Source organism: Bos mutus, chromosome 29 (assembly GCF_027580195.1).
Source record: "Bos mutus isolate GX-2022 chromosome 29, NWIPB_WYAK_1.1, whole genome shotgun sequence".
Classification (NCBI taxonomy): Eukaryota; Metazoa; Chordata; class Mammalia; order Artiodactyla; family Bovidae; genus Bos; species Bos mutus.
The window spans coordinates 26,253,983-26,278,630 of record NC_091645.1 but is presented as its reverse complement, the minus strand read 5'-3'; the positions used below and the strand labels follow the sequence as shown (position 1 = coordinate 26,278,630).

General features: G+C 38.7%; 2 protein-coding genes across 2 annotated transcripts; both read right to left on the bottom strand.

Moving 5' to 3' along the window:
* Positions 1-3,755: 3,755 nt before the first annotated feature.
* Positions 3,756-4,688, bottom strand: LOC102284998 (olfactory receptor 10D3). Its single transcript, XM_005902682.2, has one exon. The coding sequence runs from the start codon at positions 4,686-4,688 to the stop codon at positions 3,756-3,758; it is 933 nt and encodes a 310-aa protein (XP_005902744.2).
* Positions 4,689-15,252: 10,564 nt separating this feature from the next.
* Positions 15,253-16,305, bottom strand: LOC102285276 (olfactory receptor 10D3). Its single transcript, XM_005902683.2, has one exon. The coding sequence runs from the start codon at positions 16,303-16,305 to the stop codon at positions 15,253-15,255; it is 1,053 nt and encodes a 350-aa protein (XP_005902745.1).
* Positions 16,306-24,648: the final 8,343 nt, after the last annotated feature.

Below are 24,648 nucleotides of genomic sequence, written 5' to 3'. Positions count from 1 at the left end.
TGTGTTCTACTCTTTGTGACCCAATGGACTGAAGCACGCCAGGCCTCTCTGTCCATCACCAACTCCCGGAGTTTACTCAAACTCATGCGCATTGAGTCAGTGTGCCATTCAACCATCTCATCCTCTGTTGTCCCCTTCTCCTTCTACTTTCAATCTTTCCCATCATCAGGGTCTTTTCAAATGAGTCAGCTCTTTGCATCAGGTGGCCAAAATATTGGAGTTTCAGCTTCAACATCAGACCTTCCAAAAGATATTCAGGACTAATCTTCTTTAGGATGGACAGTTTGGATCTCCTTGCAGTCCAAGGGACTCTCAAGAGTCTTCTCCAAAACCACAGTTCTAAAGCATCAATTCTTTGGTGTTCAGCTTTATTTATAGCCCAACTCTCACATCCATCATGACTACTGGAAAAGCCATAGCTTTGACTAGATGAACCTTTGTTGGCAAAGTAATGTTTCTGCTTTTTAAAAAGCAGTCTAGGTTGGTCATAACTTTTCTTCCAAGGAGCAAACGTCTTTTAATTTCATGGCTGCAGTTACCATCTGCAGTGATTTTGGAGCCCCCAAAAATAAAGTCTGACACTGTTTCCCCATCTATTTGCCATGAAGTGATAGGACCAGATGCCACAATCTTAGTTTTCTGAATATTGACTTTTAAGCCAACATTTTCACTCTCCTGTTTCATTTTCATCAAGAGGCTCTTTAGTTCTTCTCCACTTTCTGCCATAAGGGTGGTGTCATTTGAATATCTGAAATTATTGATATTTCTTCTGGCAATCTTGATTCCAGCTTGTGCTTCTTCCAGCCCAGCATTTCTCATGATGTACTCTGCATATAAGTTCAATAAACAGAGTGACAATATACAGCCTTGATGTACTCCTCTCCCAGTTTGGTACCAGCCTGTTGTTCCATGTCCACTTCTAACTGTTGCTTCCTGACCTGCATACAGATTTCTCAGGAGGCAGGTCAGGTGCTCTGGTCTTCCCATCTCTTGAAGAATTTTCCACAGTTTGTTGTGATTCACACAGTCAAAACCTTTGGCATAATCAATAAAGCAGAAGTAGATGTTTTTCTGGAACTCTCTTCCTTTTTCGATGATCCAACAGATGTTGGCAATTTGATCTCTAGTTCCTCTGCCTTTTCTAAACCCAGTTTGAACATCAGGAAGTTCACGGTTCATGTATTGCTGAAGCCTGGCTTGGAGAATTTTGAGCATTACTTTACTAGCCTGTGAGATGAGTGCAATTGTGCGGTAGTTTGAGCATTCTTTGGCATTGCCTTTCTTTGGGATTGGAATGAAAACTGACCTTTTCCAGTCCTGTGGCCACTGCTGAGTTTTCCAAACTTGCTGGCATATTGAGTGCAGCACTTTCACAGCATCATCTTTCAGGATTTGAAATAGCTCAACTGGAATTCCATCACCTCCACTAGCTTTGTTCATAGTGATGCTTCCTAAGGCCCACTTGACTTCACATTTCAGGATGTCTGATTCTAGTTGAGTGATGACACCATCATGAATATCTGGATCATGAAGATCTTTTTTGTACAATTCTTCTGTGTACTCTTGCCACCTCTTCTTAATATCTTCTGCTTCTTTAGGTCCATACCATTTCGGTCCTTTATTGTACCCATCTTTGCATGAAAATTTCCCTTGGTATCTCTAATTTTCTTGAAGAGCTCTCTAGTCTTTCCCATTCTATTCTTTTCCTCTATTTCTTTGCACTGATTGCTGAGGAAGACTTTCTTATCTCTCCTTGCTATTTTTGGAACTCTGAATTCAAATGGGTATATCTTTCCTTTTCTCCTTTGCCTTTCACTTCTCTTCTTTTCAAAGCTATTTGTAAGCCCTCCTCAGACAACCATTTTGTCTTTTTTGCATTTCTTTTTCTTGGGGATGGTCTTGATTGCTGCCTCCTGTACAATGTCACACACCTCCATCCATAGTTCTTCAGGCATCTATTAGGTCTAATCCCTTGAATCTATTTCTCGCTTTCACTGTATAATCATAAGGGATTTGGCTTAGATCATACCTGAATGGTCTAGTGGTTTTCCCTACTTTCTTCAATTTAAGTCTGAATTTGGCGATAAGGAGTTCATGATCTGAGCCACAGTCAGCTTCTGGTCTCTTTTTGCTGGCTCTATAGAGCTTCTCCATCTTTGGCTGCAAAGAATACAATCAATCTGATTTCGGTATTGACCATTTGGTGATGTCCATGTGTAGAGTCTTCTTTTGTGTTGTTGGAAGAGAGTGTTTGCTATGACCAGTGCATTCTCTTGGCAAAACTCTGTTAGCCTTTGCCCTGCTTCATTTTGTACTCCAAGGTCAAATTTGCCTGTTACTCCAGGTATCTCTTGACTTCCTACTTTTGCATTCCAGTCCCCTATAATGAAAAGGACATCTTCTTTGGGCATTAGTTCTAAAAGGTCTTGTAGGTTTTCATAAAACCATTCAGCTTCAGCTTCTTCAGCATTACTGGTCGGAGCATAGACTTGGATTACTGTGATATTGAATGGATTGCCTTGGGAATGAACAGAGATCGTTCTGTAATTTTTGAGATTGCATTTTGGACTATTTTGTTGATGGCTGCTTCATTTCTTCTAAGGGGTTCCTGCCCACAGTAGTAGATATAATGGTCCTCTGAGTTAAATTCACCCATTCCAGTCCATTTTAGTTTGCTGCTTCCTAAAATGTTGATGTTCACTCTTGCCATCTCCTGTTTGACCAGTTCCAATTTGCCTTGATTTATGGCCCTAACATTCCAGGTTCCTATGCAATATTGCTCTTTACAACATCAGACTTTGCTTCTATCACCAGTCACATCCACAACTGGGTGTTGTTTTTGCTTTGGCTCCATCCCTTCATTCTTTCTGGATTTATTTCTCCACTAATCTCCAGTAGCTGGAGAAGGCAATGGCACCCCACTCCAGTACTCTTGCCTGGAAAATCACGTGAACGGAGGAGTCCATGGGGTCGCTAAGAGTCGGACACGACTGAGCGACTTCACTTTTCACTTTAATGCATTGCAGAAGGAAATGGCAACCCACTCCAGTGTTCTTGCTTGGAGAATCCCAGGGACAGCGGAGCCTGGTGGGCTGCCGTCTGTGGGGTCGCACAGAGTCGTACAGGACTGAAGTGACTTAGCAGCAGCAGCAGCAGCAATCTCCAGTAGCATGCTGGACACCTGCCAACCTGGGGAGTTCATCTTTCACTGTCCTATCTCACAAAAAGTTTAGCAGGAAATAAAGTAGAAAAGGTAGGAAAAGTGCAATGGCAAAGGCAATCTTCCTTCCTTTTAGTGGGAAGAGATTCTCCACAGAAGGAAAGCAAAATAACAAGACTATACTATTTCAAAGGTTTCTCTGGTGCTCAGTGGTAAGTAATCTGCTTGCGAATACAGGGGAAGTGGGTTCAATTCCTAGGTTGAGAAGATCCTCTGGAGAAGGAACTGGCAACCCACCCCAGTTTTCTTGCCTGGAGAATCCCATGGACAGAGGAGCCAGGTGGGTTACAGTCCATGGGGTCAAAGAGTCAGGCATGACTTAGTGACTGAATAACAACAACATGCTATTCTGAAGCTATGAGGAGGGGCTTAGGTAGTACAAGAAAATAAAACAGACAAAATGATGACATATTTTGACATACCCATCCACAGCATTCAGCATGAGCTGAAAAGACACATGTAAGAATTCCAGAGAAAAATTTCGCATATTGAGGCAGAAAGAATTCCACATCATCAACCCTTCCAGCCATTCTTTTTAAATCACAAGAACATGGTTTGTCCTGTGCAATACTTTTTTCAGAGCTGTTTTTACTTCTTTATTCCTCAAGGTGTAGATTAAAGGGTTCAGCATTGGTCCCACCAGATTCATCAGAATTTGCACCACGGTTCCTAGCATGGGGTTAGGTGTGGGCTGCAGGTAGTCAGTAATGATGGGTCCATAGGCACAGAGGATGGCGATGAGGTGGGCACTGCAGGTGGAGAAGGCCCGGCGACGGCCCTCAGCTGATGGAATCCGCAAGATGGAGATGATGATCCGAGTATAAGACACAAGGATTAGGAGAAAGCAGACTAGAGATACTAGGCCAACGTTAGTGAAACTCACCCTCTGGGCCAAGGATGTATCAGCACAGGCCAAGGGTAAGAGTGCTGGAATATCACAAAAGAAGTGAGCCACTTCATTGGGACCACAGTATGGCAGGGTGAAGGTAAGCAAAGTCAGGACGCTGGAATGGACACATCCTAGCAGCCACGTCCCCACAGCCAAGGCCACGCAGACTCTAGGGCTCATGATGACTGAGTACCGCAGAGGGTGACAGATGGCAGTGAAGCGGTCATAAGCCATCACGGTGTACAAGAAACACTCGATGCTGCCGAGGAAATGGAAGAAGAAGAGCTGGGAGACACAGTCCTTGTAGGAAATGCGTGGGCTCAGGCCCATGAGGTAGAGCAGCATTTTAGGACAGGTCACAGAGGAGAAACTCATATCAAACACAGACAAATTCCCCAGGAAAAAATACATGGGTGTGTGAAGGCTACTGGAAGAAAGAACAGTTACAAGGATCGACATGTTTCCCAGCAGGGTGCAGGCATAGAAGGGCAAGAACAGGACAAAGAGTAGAGTCTCCAGCCCCTCCGTGTGCGGGATTCCCAACAGGATGAACTCAGTCACCTCAGAGCAGTTCTTCATCTCCGTGAATGTCAGTCCTGTGGAAGGAAACGGAAGCAGAGAATGTAGAAGAATGTCCTGATTTGATGTCAGCAGACAATGTACTGGAGAAATGAAATATGTGAGGGAAATCACAGCGTTTTGATTCAAAGTTAAGGAAATACTATATCTAAGCCAAATTACAGAGAATTTAACCTGGAATGCAGCTACCATAGCAAAACGTCATCGTTTTTATACCAAATATTTTTATCATACTGATTCTAAATGCAAATATCCTTTATTAAAACACTACTTTTAATGTTGGAGCAAGGCTTTTAAAGAGAAGGGTGATGCCCATACAAATATGCTCCCTCAGAGTGGAGGAAGCCTCAAAAACAAAGGCTCTTTAATGTCTCTAGTATGAAACTTGAGAATCACTATATTTGTGAGCCACTGCTGGTGACAAAATTATATTTTATCTGTTTTCTGGTGAGACCTACGGTTGAACCTCATAACAGTTTGAAATGCTTACTCAACATGATCTCAGTTCATTTAATCCTCCCAGTAACCCTTTGAGATAAATGTATAGAAAAGGAAATTTCTGAACATTAGGAAGAGTGAACGACTCGCCTAATTTGAGGTTACTATACATGGCAGAGCTAGGTACTTAAATCTTTTTTTTTTTTTCCCTGACATAAGTCTTTCCACTGTGTGCACTTGTGATGGACTGTGGCGTTACTGACCTTGTCAAATTTTGTCCTTCACCTCTGTGTTGTTTATGTTTTTCCTTTTGATGTCACCAGGCTCCAAAAATGCTCCCAGTTCTCTTTAGTAAACAATGTAAACCAGCTTGTCTCTCCATGAAACACCACACACACACACACACACACACACACATACACATTTAAATATAAAGTCTAGAAGAATTAATACTTTTTGACATGTACTGCTATACCCTCGGTGCAGAAAACAGTGACCAGCACAGAGTAGGTTCTTAATAAAGATCTGATGAATGAGATGATGAAACGACTCCATGAATAACTGGAAAGGAAATCATTCAGTTGTTTTGTCTTGTACAAGGACTTACATGACACTATCAGATGTTAGTCTTCCTAAACAACCATGTAAAGAAGCTTGATCATATACCTGTTTCTTTTTTGCACCATCCTCTGAATAGTTGAAGTTTCTCTGTTACCTATATGGCATCTGAACCCAAGAAGAAGCTTTGCTTTGTGCTGTAAAAGATGACCCAAGACAAGAGCTACATAATCTGTATGTGAGTGCACGCTAAGTCGCTTCAGTCTTGTACGACTCTTTGTGACCCCATGAACTGTAGCCCGCCAGGCTCCTCTGTCCATTGGATTCTTCAGACAAGAATACTGGAGTAGGTTACTGTGCCCTCTTCCAGGGGATCTTCCTGACCTGGGGATCAAAACTGCATCTCCTGTGGCTCCTGCATTGCAGGTGGATTCTTTACTGTTGAGCCACCTGGAAAGCCGACATAATCTGTAGTCTCAAAAAAAAAAAAAAAAATGAGACCTGGATATCTTATTAAGAGAGTCACACAGAAGGAAAGAACTGGACTGAAGGTGTCCAGGGATAGGCTCATCTAAGTGTCCAATCTTTTAATTAGTTTGAATGAAGACCAAAGCCCTAGTTGTAAAGGAAGATTTGGAGTTGGTGAGCCAATATCATGAGGTAAATGACAAACCAAGCAATCAGTGTTCTATTCTTAGCCACAACTTTCTGTTCATTTCCTGGACTTTGAGACCATTTGTAAACCAGGGACTCCAAATTCTCCTTTCCACTGGATACCTGAGGAAGAAAAGAGGACTTAAAGAGAGAGAGATGAGGGTGGCACTTACATGACTAGCAAGGACGAAGTTTCATCCTGTAGTATTTGTCTCTCTAGGATCTGTCACCCAAGTTTGCTTCTGACATCATACCATAAGCCAGGATCAGGATCTCCTCTCATAATCTGGAAAGTTCTTTCTTCTTAGTGAAATAAACTCAGATTAAGTGACAGAAAGCTGAAAGTCCCTCTGCCTTCTGCAAAGATCTCTTGCAAAACACTAATAGCAACATTGTTTTCTCATAGTGAAAATTTAAAAGCTCTTGAAGCCCTTGGGGAACCCCATTCCTGAATGAATCCTGTTTTGCGGGGGTTGTTGAGAAAAGGGAGTAATTAGAAGTGAGTGATGATAACTCCCCTGTGACATTACTGTGATGTGAACAAGATAGAGCCATATCTATATTTTCTACTTCTGTGAATGACCTGGGGAAGTTAGAGAAAAGCTAAGATGTACAGCTCAACCTTAGGACATATGTAGAAACCATTTCCCCAGTTTCAGGGTATACTTTTAGAATAGCAACCATATATCTCAGGCTTTTAACTATCTAATTTCATATACTTTATCTCAGTTTCTCTTTAGCCCATATACTTTTCTATGATATTTTAGTTTGGAAATATAATTTCCGATATCAGATTCTCCTAAAAGCAGAATTCTCAATTGGCAAAGTTGACTTCCCTGAATGAGGAATTGTTCTCCACATGACTTTCCCAGAATTCTATTAATGTATCGATCAGCAAATATTTATTAGTAACTTATACTACTATGTCCAACTAAGCACAAAACATGTTTGCTGAGTCTGGAACTTCTCTTACTTAACAGAAGTCAATAAACTTGACTCTTGAACACAAATGTTGGAAATGTGAGAACTGATATTTTATGTGGCAGAGAGCTACCTAATTTTCAAAGAACTAAAATAAATAAAAGCATAAACTAATGAAATAAAGAAAACCAAAAGCAAAAAGATGAATGATGCTAAATTTTGACCTTCTTAAAATACTAAGAAAATAGATATACTGCTGCAAAGATTATTACTGAAAAAAACACCATATGGGTTAAGATTGATCAATCTCAAAAGCAAGTTTGATGGGAATAAGGGCAATCACATGTTAGTCTTTTTAAACAAATTTTTTTAAATTTTATTTTATTTTTAAACTTTACAATATTGTATTAGTTTTGCCCAACATCGAAATGAATCCACCACAGGTATACCCATGCTCCCCATCCTGAACCCTCCTCCCTCCCCATACCCTCCCTCTGGGCCGTCCCAGTGCTCCAGCCCCAAGTTTAAAAACCAGAAAAAAAAAATAGTATATTGTTTATATGCACTCATAGTGGCAAATCCATAAATAAAAGGAAGGTATTTTCTTAACAAAAATTCAGCAGTCTAACAACTGCTGAGAAGATGAGGATGACAAAATTACACAAAGGGAACTTCTAGATTAAATTCTATATCCTGTACTGGCTGAAAAACTCCCACGAATTTACTATTATTCTTTTTTATTATTATTATTATTTATTTATTTTTACTTTACAATATTGTATTGTTTTGCCATACATTGACATGAATCCACCATGGGCGTACACGTGTTCCCCATCCTGAACCCCCTCCCACCCGCATCCCCATCCCATCCCTCTGGGTCATCCCAGTGCACCAGCCCCAAGCACCCTGTATCATGCATTGAACCTGGACTGACAATTCATTTCACATATGATAATTTAAAGATGTTCCACAAGGAAAACAATTTTAAAAACTGTAATAAATGAAAAATGTTATTAATTTTAAATAATATATGAAACATATACATGTATATATTTCTTTTTTTTTTCTAATTTTATTTTATTTTCAAACTTTACATAATTGTATTAGTTTTGCCAAATATCAAAATGAATCCACCACAGGTATACATGTGTTCCCCGTCCTGAACCCTCCTCCCTCCTCCCTCCCCATACCATCCCTCTGGGCCGTCCCAGTGCACCAGCCCCAAGCATCCAGCATCGTGCATCGAACCTGGACTGGCAACTCGTTTCCTACATGATATTTTACATGTTTCATTGCCATTCTCCCAAATCTACCCACCCTCTCCCTCTCCCACAGAGTCCATAAGACTATTCTATACATCATTGTCTCTTTTGCTGTCTCGTACACCGGGTTATTGTTACCATCTTTCTAAATTCCATATATATGCATTAGTATACATGTATATATTTCTAACCACTAAAGAATGTACCCTATTAATTTATCTTGAATTGATTATGGAAAACAACAAATAATTTATAACCACATTTTTTTCATGCCTTATTATGCTATGTTTGGCTAGTTTACCAAACATGTACAAAAAGTACAGACTAAAATGTCACTGAGTATTAGGACATATACATGGACAAAAACAGTTTTTAAAACCCACTGCCTAAATTTTAACACTTCATGCTTTAAATTTTTAAAAAGTAATGTTAAAAAGTGAAAGATTCAGTCTTTTATTTGTAAACACTTATCAGCTATTTTAAAAACCAAGGGCAAAGTCTATATCCTCAGGAAAAGAAACAAAACCTTTGTTTTAATTGTTGCTATATATCTTACAGTTGATTTTAAACCAGGGACCAAAATTTGATGAGATGAGTATAATATCCGAAGTTCAACGTGAGCCAAATATGTTATTTATGTCAATCCATCTATCTTCTGTAAACGGCAACCCACTCCAATATTCTTGCCTGGAAAAACCCCATAAACAGAGGAGCCTGGCCGGCTATCGTCCATAGGATTGCAGAGAGTCAGAAACAACAGCAACTGAGCACGCACACATTTACCCTCTGTATTAGTTTGAATCTCAGTATCATTTTTCCTCATGCCTTGTCTTTTTAACCATTAGTCCAATGTGAATATAATTACATATAAACAGTTAAGACAAACAATTTAAAGATACAGTGGGTAATCAATTGTTATTTTTGCACAATATCAACAAATCAGGCTTTCCCAAGCCTCAGAAAGTAAAGAATCTGAGGGCAATTCAGGAGACACAGGAGACTCCAGTTCAATCCCTGGGTCGAAGATCCCCTGGAGGAAGAAATGGCAACCCATTCCAATATTCTTGCCTGGAAAATTCCATGGACAGAGGAGCCTGGCTGGCTACAGTCCATGAGGTTGGAGAGAGCCGGACTCAACTGAGCGACTAAGCACACACATCAACAAATCAGTGACCAAATCGTGAACATATAGTCTCATAGCCTCAAATTGCTGCTCTTGTTTATTCAAGCCACACACAGAGGCTTTCAAAGCTTTTATTTAGGGGAAAATGCATTAAAATACTCTTGTTAACTCATTAAAAAAAAAAACACATATTGGAAAAAAGTAACACCTTTGCTCTCCTTACTGATATGAAGTGCAAGGATCATTTCCAGGAAATCTCTGTGGGTTTTGAAACCCTCAATTTGAAAAGGCTGCTGAATAATTTAGAATATACTCTGTGAAACCTAGAATGCATTCCAGTGCTTCTGGGCCAAGAATGACACTCTTTCCAAGCAGATCATTCTGTAATAATTATCTCTTCCATTTAAAGCCTACCTCCTTGAGTTTTCTAGCAAATATTCCTTGTTTTACTCTTTGCACATTACCAATAGAATCTAACCCTTTTTTCATTCAGCATCCCATTACAAATTTGAGATCCTTGGTTATATCTGCTTTCTCTTTGTCTAAACAGTCTAATTTCCAACAACCGTTTCTCATATACCTTGCTCTTTTGGCTTTCTGACATTTCTGCATCTGGTTTGTCAATAGCCCCCTAGTGATTTTAGACTTGACTTAGTCAAGTACTTTAGAGTTAGTATTTCAGGTATAATAACATTTAGATTGTGCCTTGGATATAAGACTGCTCAATAAACGTCTATTGAACAAATAGATGACTTCTTTCTTCCACCTTTTGTATTTCTTTGTGTTGGACTAAAGTTGCTATTCATGTCTGGAAATTCATTCTACCTCCCCCATACACATTCTCTAGTTGAACAGTGACAGCTCCTATCTTGCTCTTAGTACTTCATTTCCTGGAGGTTTGTCTTTTCAGACCACATCTCTTTGCTAGCACACTCTTACATCTTAAACCGGTGTTTTCCTTTCCCCAAGAGAAGGCGCTTTCATGAAGAAGTCATTGCTGAGAGAGTGATATCTGCCTTCACAATTCAATCTGTTTTTTACATTTACTCGTTCTCAGTTTTCATATCCCTTGTTTCTATTGCTATCCTTCTAATAACATCATTTTTTTTTTAATCAGAGAAAAAAATGTCTTGTCTAAACCAGGTTCAGATTGCCAACCTGCAACATGTACCTCTGACTTATCAAAGGGTGAGAGCCAACAAGGAGAAAGTGAGACACAGAGGGACAAATTTGAGACTCTTTTGTAAAAGGACTAAAGATTTTCCTTCCTGTGATTAACCTTGGATGCTCTGAGTTTTGATATAGTAAGACACATTGAACAAACACATGAAAAGATGCTCAACATCACTCATTATCAGAGAAATGCAAATCAAAACCACTATGAGGTACCATTTCACGTCAGTCAGAATGGCTGTGATCCAAAAGTCTACAAGTAAAAAATGCTGAAGAGGATGTGGAGAAAAGGGAACCCTCTTACACTGTTGGTGGGAATGCAAACTAGTACAGCCACTATGGAGAACAGTGTGGAGATTCCTTAAAAAACTGGAAATAGAACTGCCTTATGATCCAGCAATCCCACTGCTGGGCATACACACTGAGGAAACCAGAATTGAAAGAGACACGTGTACCCCAATGTTCATCACAGCACTGTTTATAATAGCCAGGACATGGAAGCAACCTAGATGTCCATCAGCAGATGAATGGATAAGAAAGCAGTGCTACATGTACACAACAGAGTATTACTCAGCCATTAAAAAGAATACATTTGAATCAGTTCTAATGAGGTGGATGAAACTGGAGCTTATTCTACAGAGTGAAGTAAGCCATAAAGAAAAACACCAATACAGTATACTACCGCATATATATGGAATTTAGAAAGATGGTAACAATAACCCTGTATACGAGACAGCAAAAGAGACACTGATGTATAGAACAGTCTTTTGAACTCTGTGGGAGAGGGAGAGGGTGGGATGATTTGGGAGAATGGCATTGAAATATGTATAATATCATATATGAAACGAGTCGCCAGTCCAGATTCGATGCACAATACTGGATGCTTGGGGCTGGTGCACTGGGACGACCCAGAGGGATGGTATGGGGAGGGAGGAGGGAGGAGGGTTCAGGATGGGGAACACATGTATGCCTGTGGCGGATTCAATTCATTCATTCATATGGCAGAACCAATACTATATTGTAAAATTTAAAAATAAAATAAAATTTAAAAATAAATAAAAGACAGATTGATACCTTTCAATTTCATATTCTAGGACTTGTTGGATGACATCCTTTACTCAGTACTACCTATGGCATGTACTAGAGGAAACAGAAGGTACGACGAACACAGTGTTGTTAGTGGGAAAATAAGCAACTGTACTAAGAAGGGATTTTAATACTTATAAAATGTGACATCATAGAATGATATTAGAAAGAATTAGAAATGCTGTCAAAGTTTCTCCACTATTAGTTCATTTGAAACAGTATGTTCTAGGAGATGTAAGGCAATGGTCCCTCTCAGGAGATGAAAGTAACAGATTTAAGAAAAAAAACAACCTCTATAAATAAAAAATTCAATGGACTTGAGAACAGATGTGAGGATAAAGCCTGACAACTCCCAATTGTCCCAAGTTCCTCTCAGTATTATTTTTCCATATACAGGCAACTTTTCTTGAGTCATTCTTTTAGTTTTCTTACTTCTTAGACTAGACACCAAGATTTCAGATGGATAGTTCTTTTCTTGGTGATTCAGACAGTAAAGAATCTGCCCGCAATATAGGAGACTAGGGTCAATCCTTAGGTCGGGAAGATCCCTTGGAGAAGAAATGGTAACCCACTCCAGTATTCTTGCATGGAGAATTCTATGGACAGAGGAGCCTGGTGAGTTACAGTCCACGGGGTCACAACGAGGTGGATACAACTGAACAACTAACACTTTCAATCCTTTTCCAAACCTCTGTTGAATAATCACAAAAATAGAAGGTAAGAATACACAAATGTATCAATATATAAAATTAATATCAATTTAAGAGTAATAATCACACAGACTTCTACCCATGCCACAAGAACCATGGTTAATGACAATCTTTCTAGAAAAGGTCAAAATCAGAAGTTGGTGTGATCTTGCCAGTGTGTCTATAACAGTTGGATTCTGTCCTTTGGAAGAAACTTGTATTTTATATTTTAACAGAGGAGAATTAGGAATGGCAAAAGAGGAGCTCCAGTATACTAAGCCCCTGTTAATTTATTTTTTTGACCACTCTGCACAACATGTGGTATCTTAGTTCCCCAACCAAGGATCAAACCCATATCCCCTGTATAAGAAGTACAGAATCTTAACCAGTGGTTCACCAGGGAAGTCTCTCCAATATACTATAATAGTAGTTTAGTCACCAAGTTGTGTTCAATTCTTGTGACCCCCATGGACTGTATCCTGCCAGGCTCCTCTGTCCATGGGATTCTCCAGGCAAGAATACTGGAGTGGGTTACTGTTTGCTTCTCCAGGAGATCTTCCTGACCCTGGCATTGAACCCGGGTCTCCTGCATTGCAGACAGATTTTTTACCGACTGAGCTACAAGGAAAGCCCCCTCCAATATACTAGCCACTTTAAATATTCTGGGGGCTTGGCACCATGGATTTTGTTGGATCTGCTTTTATGTGGAAATGGGAAAAAAAGAACTTGGCCCGATATCACTAGAAAGAAGGCTTTATCTATATCTTTCTATCTGCTCAGGCTGAGGCCGGCTCGAGTTGCCTGTACCACCTAATAACACAGTTTGCTCAGTTAGTTAAACAAGAACTTACACAGGTTCCCAGAATACATGGAGTGTGAATAAAACATGCAAAGTCCATGGTCCCAATGAGAGAACTATCTTTACTTCTCAGCTCCCTCTCAGCTCCCTCAGAGGGGCTGGTCACACTGCTGAATAAATATAGTAACACACATGAACACACACACATATTGTGTCCTTTACCATTGAGCATGGAGTCTAAAAACTAAAGGTTCCAGGAGGAGATTCACGCTGTTGACAACTCTGCTAAACAGAGATAAAATAATCCTATCTTGTGACAAAACTTGGTAGTCATTTCAACAGAATATTCCAAGGTGCCCACCCAGTCACCTTTGGGGCTTTAGAGCTGGGATGCTAATGGAGTGGTTGATACCAACAGAGGGAAGCTGAGCAATTTCTGAGGTAAACATAAATTGCTTTTATAAGCAACAGTAATGACCTCTATGCATCTTCCCTATAGCTCAGACGATAAAGAATCTGCCTGCAATGCAGGAGACTCGGGTTCAATCCCTGGGTCGGGAAGATCCTCTGGAGAAGGAAATGGCAATCCACTCCAGTATTCTTGCCTGGAGAATTCCATGGACTGGAATTCTGGAGCCTGGCAGGCTACAGTCCGTGGGATCGCAAAGAGTCGGACATGACTGAGTGACTAACACTACTACTAATAATGACCTCTATGACCTTCAAGCCTCAGAAAACTGGCCACAAACCATTTCTAGTACCAAGACCAAAGATATCAGTACATTTCTAGGCATTGTTGCTGTTGTTTAATCTTTAAATTATGTCTAATCTGTGCAGCCCCATGGACTGTAGCCTGCCAAACTCCTCTGTCCATGGGATTTCCCAGACAAGAGTACTGAAGTAAGTTGCCATTTCCTTCTCCAGGGGATCGTCCTGACCCAGAGACTGAACCTGCATCTCCTGATTGGAAGATACATTCTTTACCACTGAGCCACCTGGGAAGCCCGTTATTTTTGGCACTGTTTGTTGTTCAGTCACTAAGTCATGTCGGGCTCTCTATAACCCCATGGTCTGCAGCACACCAGGCTTCCCTGTCCCTCACTGTCTCCTGGAGTTTGCTTAAACCCATGTCCATTGAGTCGGTGATGCTATCCAACATCTCATCCTCTGTCACCCCCTTCTTCTCCTGCCCTCAATCTTTCCCAGCATCAGGGTTTCTCTCCTTTGTATCAGGTGGCCAAACTTTAGCATGGGTTATACTCAGATGAGCCTGTAGCGATAACAGGTCTCACTGAGATGCTGTGTGCTCCCTGTGTTCCTGACACCCATCCCTTCCTTGACCATCTTTGATCAATAGTTCAGCTTGTGCCCTTGTAGGACTCAGCCCACATCAAAGTCCAGTCTTGAAGCACTATCAACGTAGCCTTGGAAAAAAACTGATTTCAAATTCAAGTAACCTCCGACAGAGATCAGCAAACTATGGCTTGTGGGGAATATCTTGCCTGTAGCCTATTTGTGTAAATGGAATTTCACTGGATCAAGCCTTCTCTTTTTTCATTCATTTGTGTTTATTCATTCATTCTATGCCTGTTTTCATGCTACCATAGCAGAATCTTGTATTTGTGATAGAGACCCTCTGGTTCCCAAAGCCTAAAATACATACTGTCTGGACCTTTAGAAAAAATATTTGCTGATGCCTGGTCTCTGAGATGGGGGAAATGCCACCAGTTTGGATCAGCTAGAGTTGCTTCCCCATTCTCTTTATTGCAAAAAGATCTTTACAACTGTCATAGATATATTTTAAAAATTAATTTAATATACAAATGAGGAGGGGAAAAAAGTCAGCTTTACCCACAAGTGACTAGTGACCTCCTTCTGAAACGATCTGGCCCCCAACCAGTTTCTTCAGGGCGCCCTTGACATCTTTGTTTCTCAAAGTATAGATTGTGGGGTTCAGCATGGGAGTGATTACACTTGCAAAGATTTGCACTGGAGTGACCAGCACCTCACTCAAAGACGGCTGGGTATAGACAAGAGCACAGGGCCCAAAGAACAGAGTGACCACAGAGAGGTGGGAGGCACAGGTGGACGCCGCCTTGTGCCGCCCCTCAGCCGAGTGCATCTTTAGCACTGCAGTGACGATGCGCAAGTAGGAGCAAACAATGAGGAGGAAACAGATCATGGGAATGAGGCCAATGTTGGTGAAGCTCACCGTCTCAATGACGAGTGTGTTACTACAGGCCAATTTGACAACAGGAAAGATGTCGCAGAAGAAATAATCTATCTCATTAGACCCACAGTATGGCAATTCGAAGGTCAGTGTAGTGAGACTTGTGGCATGGAAAGAGCTAATAGCCAAGGTGCCAGCCACCAGCAGGGCACACGCCTGACGGTTCATGATGATGGCATAACGCAGCGGGTGGCAGATTGCAGCAAATCGGTCATACGCCATCACCGTGTAGAGCAGAGACTCCGTGCAGCCTAGGAAGTGGTAAAAGAAGACCTGGGACATGCAGCCATCCAGGGAGATGACCCGGCTCTTCACCAGCAGGTTGGCCAACATCTTTGGGGTGCTCACAGAAGAGAAACCAATGTCCAGCACAGAGAGGTTACAAAGAAAGAAATACATAGGAGTGTGGAGGCAGGAATCAGACACCACAGCTAGCAGGATAAGCAGATTTCCTAGCAGAGTGCAGGCGTAGAAGATGAAGAACACCACAAACAGCACAACTTCTTGCCCCTGGGTTCGAGGGATGCCCAACAGGATGAACTCTTTAACCAAAGTGTGATTCCTTATCTCTGTAAAAGTTAGATTTTTGTCCTGGAAAGAGGGGAAGTGACAGTAAGTTAATGACCCACAGCACCAAAATCCGCAGCTTGCTACCAATAGATTCATAAAAGGAAAGACGATCATAGGTTCTATTCATGGAAGGATAATGCTTATTGTGACTGAGACATCAAGAATAGCAAATACCCCAGAAGGAGGTGCCGTCTCTGAGGTGAGGACTGAAGGCAGGCTGGTATATGGACAGACATTGTTTTATTATTATCAGAGAGAGAGGAGCAAGTGACAAAGAGAGTAGAAGCCTTGAAAACTGATGAAAAAAAAAAAAAAGGAAAGGGAAGGAAAACAGAGTAGAGAAAAGAAAAGGAAAAAAATGAGGCATGTTTATAGTTTACAGAGAATTTTTATGACCATTCTCGAGTTAAGCCTTAATAGAGTCTGATAAGGGAAGATCCTCTGGAGAAGGAAATGGCAACCCACTCCAGTATTCTTGCCTGGGAAATCCCACTGGCAGAGGAGCCTGGTGGGCTACAGTCCATAGGGTCACAAAGAATGGAACACGACTGAGTGACTAAACAATAACAGAGTTGTATATATAAGATAGGAATAATATTTCTATTTCATAGATGATGAAATTATGATTCAGAGAGATTAAGTAACTTGTTGAATTTCTCATATATAACTCATGGAAGATCCAGAATTAGACTCCAAGGATTCTAAATCCATTATACCGTAATTGGAAAAGAAGAAAAATAATTATGGAAATGCAGATAAGATAAAATATTATTGTATTTTCTAAACTGAGAGGACAAGACAATGTGGCTTGGTCATTCATTTTTTTAAATTTAGATTTCTCCATAAACACCTTTGCCAAGTTGTCACTGAGTCCCTCCTTTCCAATTTTTGTCTCACTGTGCTCTTCCTGTCTATTATTGTTAAACATTGCAGACAGTTATACAATGAGAGCTGTTACCCTGCATTCCTTATTCTATTTCTGTCAGTGCACTTATACATTTCATGAACTTTCAAAGCAACTTTGAGAACACTGTGATCTGAAATTGAATTATTCACATGTGAAGCTAAAAAGACGTTTTCACACTGGTTTCTGTTATTTAGTGCTGAAAACATTTTTTATGTCTTTTTTTATGAAAACACAGGTTCCTACATATATAATTTATAGGTGTCCAGTTTTATAGTTTTAGTATTCACCCATCACCCAAGCCTATCAAAACATCTTTGTGTATTTGGACTGTCATCAAAAATACACAATACACTGTATTCTTTCCAGCATGCCCTTCCTTTAATCATAAGGTGTTGTATAGTGTCCACATTTTCATCTACATCCATATGGAAGATATTGGTAAAAGAAACTGCCTAAAATGGCAGTAAGTTTTTCTTTACTAAAATATTTGGATATATTATGTATCCTATTTCTGATCTAAGTAGGGAAGATATATGGATCAACTTTTATAATTCTTTTAATTTAACTAAATTTGAGTATTCCAACTAGCATTGCACAAATGTACATACAAAACATTTTCAAAAACTATGGATAAAGTAAATCACTGAAAATAAAGAATATTTCATAACATTCTGGAAAGGTTTTTTTGTATTCTCTAAAAGAGATTCAGAAATAACAAATTTCATGAACTATCTGAAATAGGATACTTTTTGCTCCCGAAGCAACCATATGAAATCAGATGAACTTAACATCCTAAACAGTTTTTTTTTTAATATGCAAAGGGAAAGCAACTTTTAAGAGTAAAATCAAGACTAACATGTGTGATGAGTCAGAAATTAATCAGAAAAACAGATTATTAACTTTAAGGGATCTATCTTACACACATCCTTCAGCTTTTTTTCTTCATTGCCTCAGGGAATAATAAGATATCTAAAATTTTATGATAAAATAAATCATAAAAGTTTATTTAGACCATGCCTTTTTTAGATAACATGTTTTGATTTTTTTTTCATTGAAGTTTTGAATAAAAAGAATACATTCTATTGATTCTATTGATCCAAGAGCAGAAAGGGGACAGTTTTCAAATCAGAAAAGAGAAATTATAACATGCAATAAAACAACATTAGCAAATGTTTAGACATTGAAAAAACCCTCATTCCTATAATGCTAAATTATTCTCTTAATTCAACATGGTGGACGGTAGTGCTATTCAATGAAATATGGAACTAAGTGAATTATAGAATGAAAATCTATTTTTAAGGTAAATAATATAATTGTTCCTGTATCTATTGACTTTGAGGAACCTATGGACCAAGTAATTGATGATGTCCAAAGTGGAGTTGAATGCATGACTCTGAAACCAAAGAGAAGTTCAGGGCTAAAGATGTAACCAAAAAATGGAAGATTGCTCCTTGCATTTAGGAAAATATAGATGAGTACAAAATACAGAACACAAGAGAGGAACTGGGAGCACTTGAGAAGTCTAGGGAATTATGAGTCCTGTCTTCATTCCTTCCCCTCACCACTCCTCACATTATTATCTGATTTCAACGTACTGCTAAAAATCAGTAAATTAAATAAATAATAACTAATAATCAGCCCTTTATATACATTAACATATTTAATCCTCTTAACAACCATCTGTAGTAGTTGTATTATTATTCCCCATTTACAGAAGAGTAAATGGAATAATAATTTGCCACATTACTTACGATTGAAAATGAAAGTGCCTCAGAAGAGTAAACTGCATAATAGAAGATTAAATAATTTGCCACGTTACGTATGATTACCAGACAGTAATTTCTGACACTCTGTCTCCCCGCCAAAATAGAGATCTGGTGAGGTGTTTGCTAAGCATGAGTCACCTGATTACAGTTGGTCTATAATTATTTCTGAATTTTTAAAAGTCTCAGTCCAGGTTTCATGTTGTTGAAAAAGAAGCCTCATGCAGTTGTAAGGCTGTAAAATGAGTCAGAAAATAAAATGGATAGAAAAAGGACTATCAGGCTGTGTTTACTCTGTGTATAATAGCATTGACGTGAATACCAGGAAATGACATACCAAGCAATGTCAGTCATTTGAATGACTCTCCAGGGACAAGAACACTGTAAATATATTAAAGTGGTTATTTTAAATTTCTTCTCTCAAAATTCATGAGAACAGTTAGGCCAGTGAACAATTTAACAATCCAGGAGCCCAAATCATAATGTTCTAATGAATAATTCTATGGCACAATTCCTTAACTGTAAACATATCTTTATTATCATCATACAAAGGAGAGCCATAGAGCTGACATATACTATAACTAATGCAGAGTAAATTCTACGTGGCTAAACCTGGAAGGAGACAAAAAGATGAACTCAGTTTGTGTCTCGAATCGTAAATGAAAAAATAAAGGTCAAGAGAGGACAAAAATGCCCAATGTCTTAGATTCAGGATTAGAATTTAGGTCCAGGGTATGTTGTGGTTAATCTGAATCAGTTCTACCTAATCCCTTGACATCATTTTCACCATGTCATATCAGGGGGATGGGGAGGGAGATACACACAGACATACACACACAGACATATATTTTTTTCTGGGAAAATGTCCATAAGTATTTTTGGGTTCTTAAAAGGGGTCACAGCCATCAAAATGATGAGCAATCACTACTTAGACTAAACTAGAAAAATGACACATAATGTCTATGACTGAAAAGGTTAAGAACTAAGGTGAAACAAATATATTTGTGTTTATATTCCATAACAAAGAGTGAAAATGTCTTAGCATCTACTTAAAGCAAATGGGGAAAAAATAGAATAAGGAAGTTACATGGCAGAAAGGGCAGATAGGAGTGAGAAAGTGATAGGAAAAGATACAGGGAAAAAGAAAGGAAACTATATGTTATAATAAACATGTAGGCTTATACCATCATAAAAACAGAGTTGTGGTCCAGGTCAGTACAGTTTTACACTTCTCTGTTCTTCTGGTGTCTCTTATGGATGCTTTTATGGTCACCTTGTCAAGAAAGGATACAAACTGGCTTGATCCTGGGGTCTTTAGGCTTGTGGTGTGGCTGTGGTTCTGTGCTTGAGCTGGTCAGGGTCTGTGCAAATAGATTCCCAATCTAGAGCTCATTGAATCATTGATCCTTTCTCTAGGCTCTAAAACCTCCTCAAGAGTGGGTATCAGAGGCTTAAATAGAACTGGCATCTCCTACAGCCCAGATTATTGTATCCAGCAAGGATCTCATTCAAGTATGAAGGAGAAATCAAAAGCTTTTCAGACAAGCAAAAGCTGAGAGAATTCTGCACCACCAAACCAGCTCTCCAACAAATACTAAAGGATATTCTCTAGACAGGAAACACAAAAATGGTGTATAAACTCGAACCCAAAACAATAAAGTAAATGGCAACGGGATCATACTTATTAGTAATTACCTTAAACGTAAATGGGTTGAATGCCCCAACCAAAAGACAAAGACTGGCTGAATGGATACAAAAACAAGACCCCTACATATGTTGTCTACAAGAGACCCACCTCAAAACAGGGGACACATACAGACTGAAAGTGAAGGGCTGGAAAAAGATTTTCCATGCAAATTGGGACCAAAGGAAAGCAGGAGTCACAATACTCGTATCAGATAAATTAGACTTTAAAACAAAGGCTGTGAAAAGAGACAAAGAAGGTCACTACATAATGATCAAAGGATCAATCCAAGAAGAAGATATAACAATTATAAATATATATCCACCCAACATGGGAGCACTGCAGTATGTAAGACAAATCCTAACAAGTATGAAAGGAGAAATTAACAATAACACAATAATAGTGGGAGACTTTAATACCCCACTCACACTTATGGATAGATCAACTAAACAGAAAATTAACAAGGAAAAAAAAAAAAAAACATGTATCTATAAAGTTCACTAAAGCAAAGCACAGTAAAATGAGGTATGGCAATAAAAGGCGTTAAATTTATCAAAAAAAAAAAAGTGCTGAAAAATTAAAGCTGTCAATTCTGTAATAGATATTCATTGAAAGTATCTTTTGAAATGGGGTGAAAACACCTTCAGAGAAATGAAAGCTAAGGAAGCATGCACGAGCTATAAAAATGATAAAGTCCTTTATGAATGATGATAATATCAAAACAAAACTTGGAAATACAGGAAGGAGTAAAGAGCACTACGAACAGTCAATACATGGATAAACATTAGAAACTATTCTCTTTTCTTAATTTCTTCATGGTAAACTATCAACATTATATTGTGAAATTTTTCAGAAAAAAAAAAAAAAAAAGAATATGGTAAAAAAAAAAAAAAAAAGAACTGGCGTCTCTAAAGAACCAGATTCCATGAAGTCTGTTTTAAGTCCCTAAGGCTTACAGATAACATCATTTTCTCCCTAATTAGTTTAAGGAATCTAATACTGTTTTGGTTTTGTTTTGTTTTGTTTTGTTTTGTTTTTCAATGAGATGTAGCCAATTGGTCTCTGTATTGAAGATGATGAAACTTTTGCCAAGGACCATTCTGGAAGAGCTACCAGATACCCTGGAAAACATTCAACTTATTATCTATGAAAAGTAAAGACCTAATCCTACATTAAAGTTTTCATTCCTGACATTTAAAGTCTCAATGGTTGGTTCTTCCTCAGAACAATTATAATACCTCAGAACAATTATAGTTCATAATTGCTGCTTGGTACTTAAAGTGTAAGATTTTGAACCATAACATCTGGGTTTAAATCCTGACCACACAATGACTGGTGTGTGAGAATGAACAAGTTACTCAAATTGTCTGATGATCACCAAATTTCTTTATCTGTAAACCTGAGATGATAATACCTCTCACATTATAGTCTTATGAATTTCACATGAGATAATGTATGTGCAAATTTGACTTTGAATTGTAAATCTTTCTGTAAATATTAAGAATTAGCACTATTTTAATTATTTTCACTTAATTAGTATGATTAAAAGTGGCTGGAATAATGTGTTAAAAGGACCTAGACTATTGACTTTTTAATAACAAATTTCTTGAGATATAATTCACACGTCATAAAACCCACCATTTAAAGTATACAGTTCTTTTTAATGGCTGAGTAATACTCCATTGTGTATATGTACCATGCTTTCTTATCCATTCATCTGCTGATGGACATCTAGGTTGCTATTACTCAGCCATTAAAAAGAATACATTTGAATCAGTCCTAATGAGGTGGATGAAACTGGAGCCTATTATACAGAGTGAAGTAAGCCAGAAGGAAAAACACCAATACAGTATACTAATGCATATATATGGAATTTAGAAAGATGGTAACAATAACCCAGTGTACGAGACAGCAAAAGAGACACTGATGTATAGAACAGTCTTATGGACTCTGTGGGAGAGGGAGAGGGTGGGAAGATTTGGGAGAATGACATTGAAACACATAAAATATCATGTAAGAAACGAGTTGCCAGTCCAGGTTCGATGCACGATACTGGATGCTTGGGGCTAGTGCACTGGGACAACCCAGAGGAATGGTATGGGGAGGGAGGAGGGAGGAGGGTCCAGGATGGGGAACACATGTATACCTGTGGTGGATTCATTTTGATATTTGGCAAAACTAATACAATTATATAAAGTTTAAAAAAAAAAAACAATATTCCAAGGCCAAAAATAAATAAATAAATAAAGTATACAGTTCAGTGATTTCACAGTTTTGCCACCAATACCACAATCCAATTTTAGAACATTTCTATCACATTAGAAAGATCCCTCATGCCTACTTGCAGGCATTGCTTCTTCCCATCCCTCACTCTAGGACACCATAATGTGCTTTTCTGCTGTTATGGACTTGTCTTTTGTGCACAGTTCATGTAAATACAATCATACACCATGTAGCCTTTTGCATCTACCTTCTTTCATTTGGCATAATGTTTTCAAGGTTCATCTACTTCATAGCACCTACCAGCACTTCATTCCTTTTATAGCCAAAAAATTGTGCATGGTGTAGATGTAGTACATTTTTTACTAATTCATTACTTTATGGGTATATGGGTTGTTTCTGAGGTTATTAAGTTTACTGCCTCAGGAATGCAGATAACCTCAGATATGCAAATGACACCACCCTTATGGCACCTTTATGGCAGAAAGCAAAGAAGAACTAAAGAGGCTCTTGATGAAAGTGAAAGAGAAAAGTGAAAAAATTGGCTTAAAACTCAACTTTCAGAAAACTAAGATCATGGCATCTGGTCCCATCACTTCATGGCAAATAGATGGGGAAACAATGGAAACAGTGACAGACTTTATTTTGGGGGGCTCCAAAATCACTGCAGATGGTGACTGCAGCCATGAAATTAAAAGACGCTTACTCCTTGGAAGGAAAGTTATGACCAACCTAGACAGCATATTGAAAAGTAGAGACATTACTTTGCCAACAAAGGTCCGTCTAGTCAAGGCTATGGTTTTCCCAGTAGTTGTGTTTGGATGTGAGAGTTGTATTATCAAGAAAGCTGAGTGCTGAAGAATTGATGCTTTTGAACTTGGTGTTGGAGAAGACTCTTGAGAGTCCCTTGGACTACAAGGAGAGCCAACCATTCAATCCTAAAGGAAATCAGTCCTGAATATTCATTGGAAGGACTGATGTTGAAGTTGAAGCTCCAATAATTTGGCCACCTGATGTGAAGAACTGACTCATTGGAAAAGACCCTGGGAAAGATTAAAGGCAGGAGAAGGGAAGAACAGAGGATAAGATGGTTGGATGGCATCACTGACTCAATGGAAATGAGTTTGTGTAACCTCTGGAAGTTGGTGGTGGACAGGGACTCCTGGTGTGCTCCAGTCCATGTGGTTGCAAAGAGCTGGACACAACTAAGCGACTAAACTGAAACTGAACTGAACTCAGTTGTTCCTACTTCAGATTATTATTAATAGTGCTCTTATGAAAATTTATATATAAGTTTCTGTTTGACCATACGTTTCCAAATCTCCTGTGTATATGCCCAGAGGTGAAATGCAGAATCTAGATTGTTGGTACTTCAACTTGAATTATATACAATCAGAAAAAAATGTTCTTGTTGACTATACATTTTCTTAAGTATTGTTATCTCTAATTTGAAACTAGATGTGAATGGTTGCTTTCAACCTTTATATAGAAATAAGCAAAATAAATGCAAAAAATATACTATAAAACCTATAAAATCCTAAATGCACTGATTTGATCTAAATGATTATGTTGTTTTATGTGAAATCAAATAATTGATACTGAATTTAATCAAAGAAATATATTTATATTTGTGAGTTTTATGTGTCATTTATCAACTTGATTTTATTTTTTCTTAACTTTTTATTTTATATTGCTGTATAGCCTATTAACAATGTTGTGATATTTTCAGGAGAACTACAAAGGGACTCAGAAATACATATACATGTACCCATTCTCCCCCAAGCCCCTCTTCCATCCAGGCTGCCACATAGCATTGAGCAGAGTTCCCTATGCTATAAGGTAGGTCCATGTTGATTATCATTTTAAATTTAGCAGTGTGTACC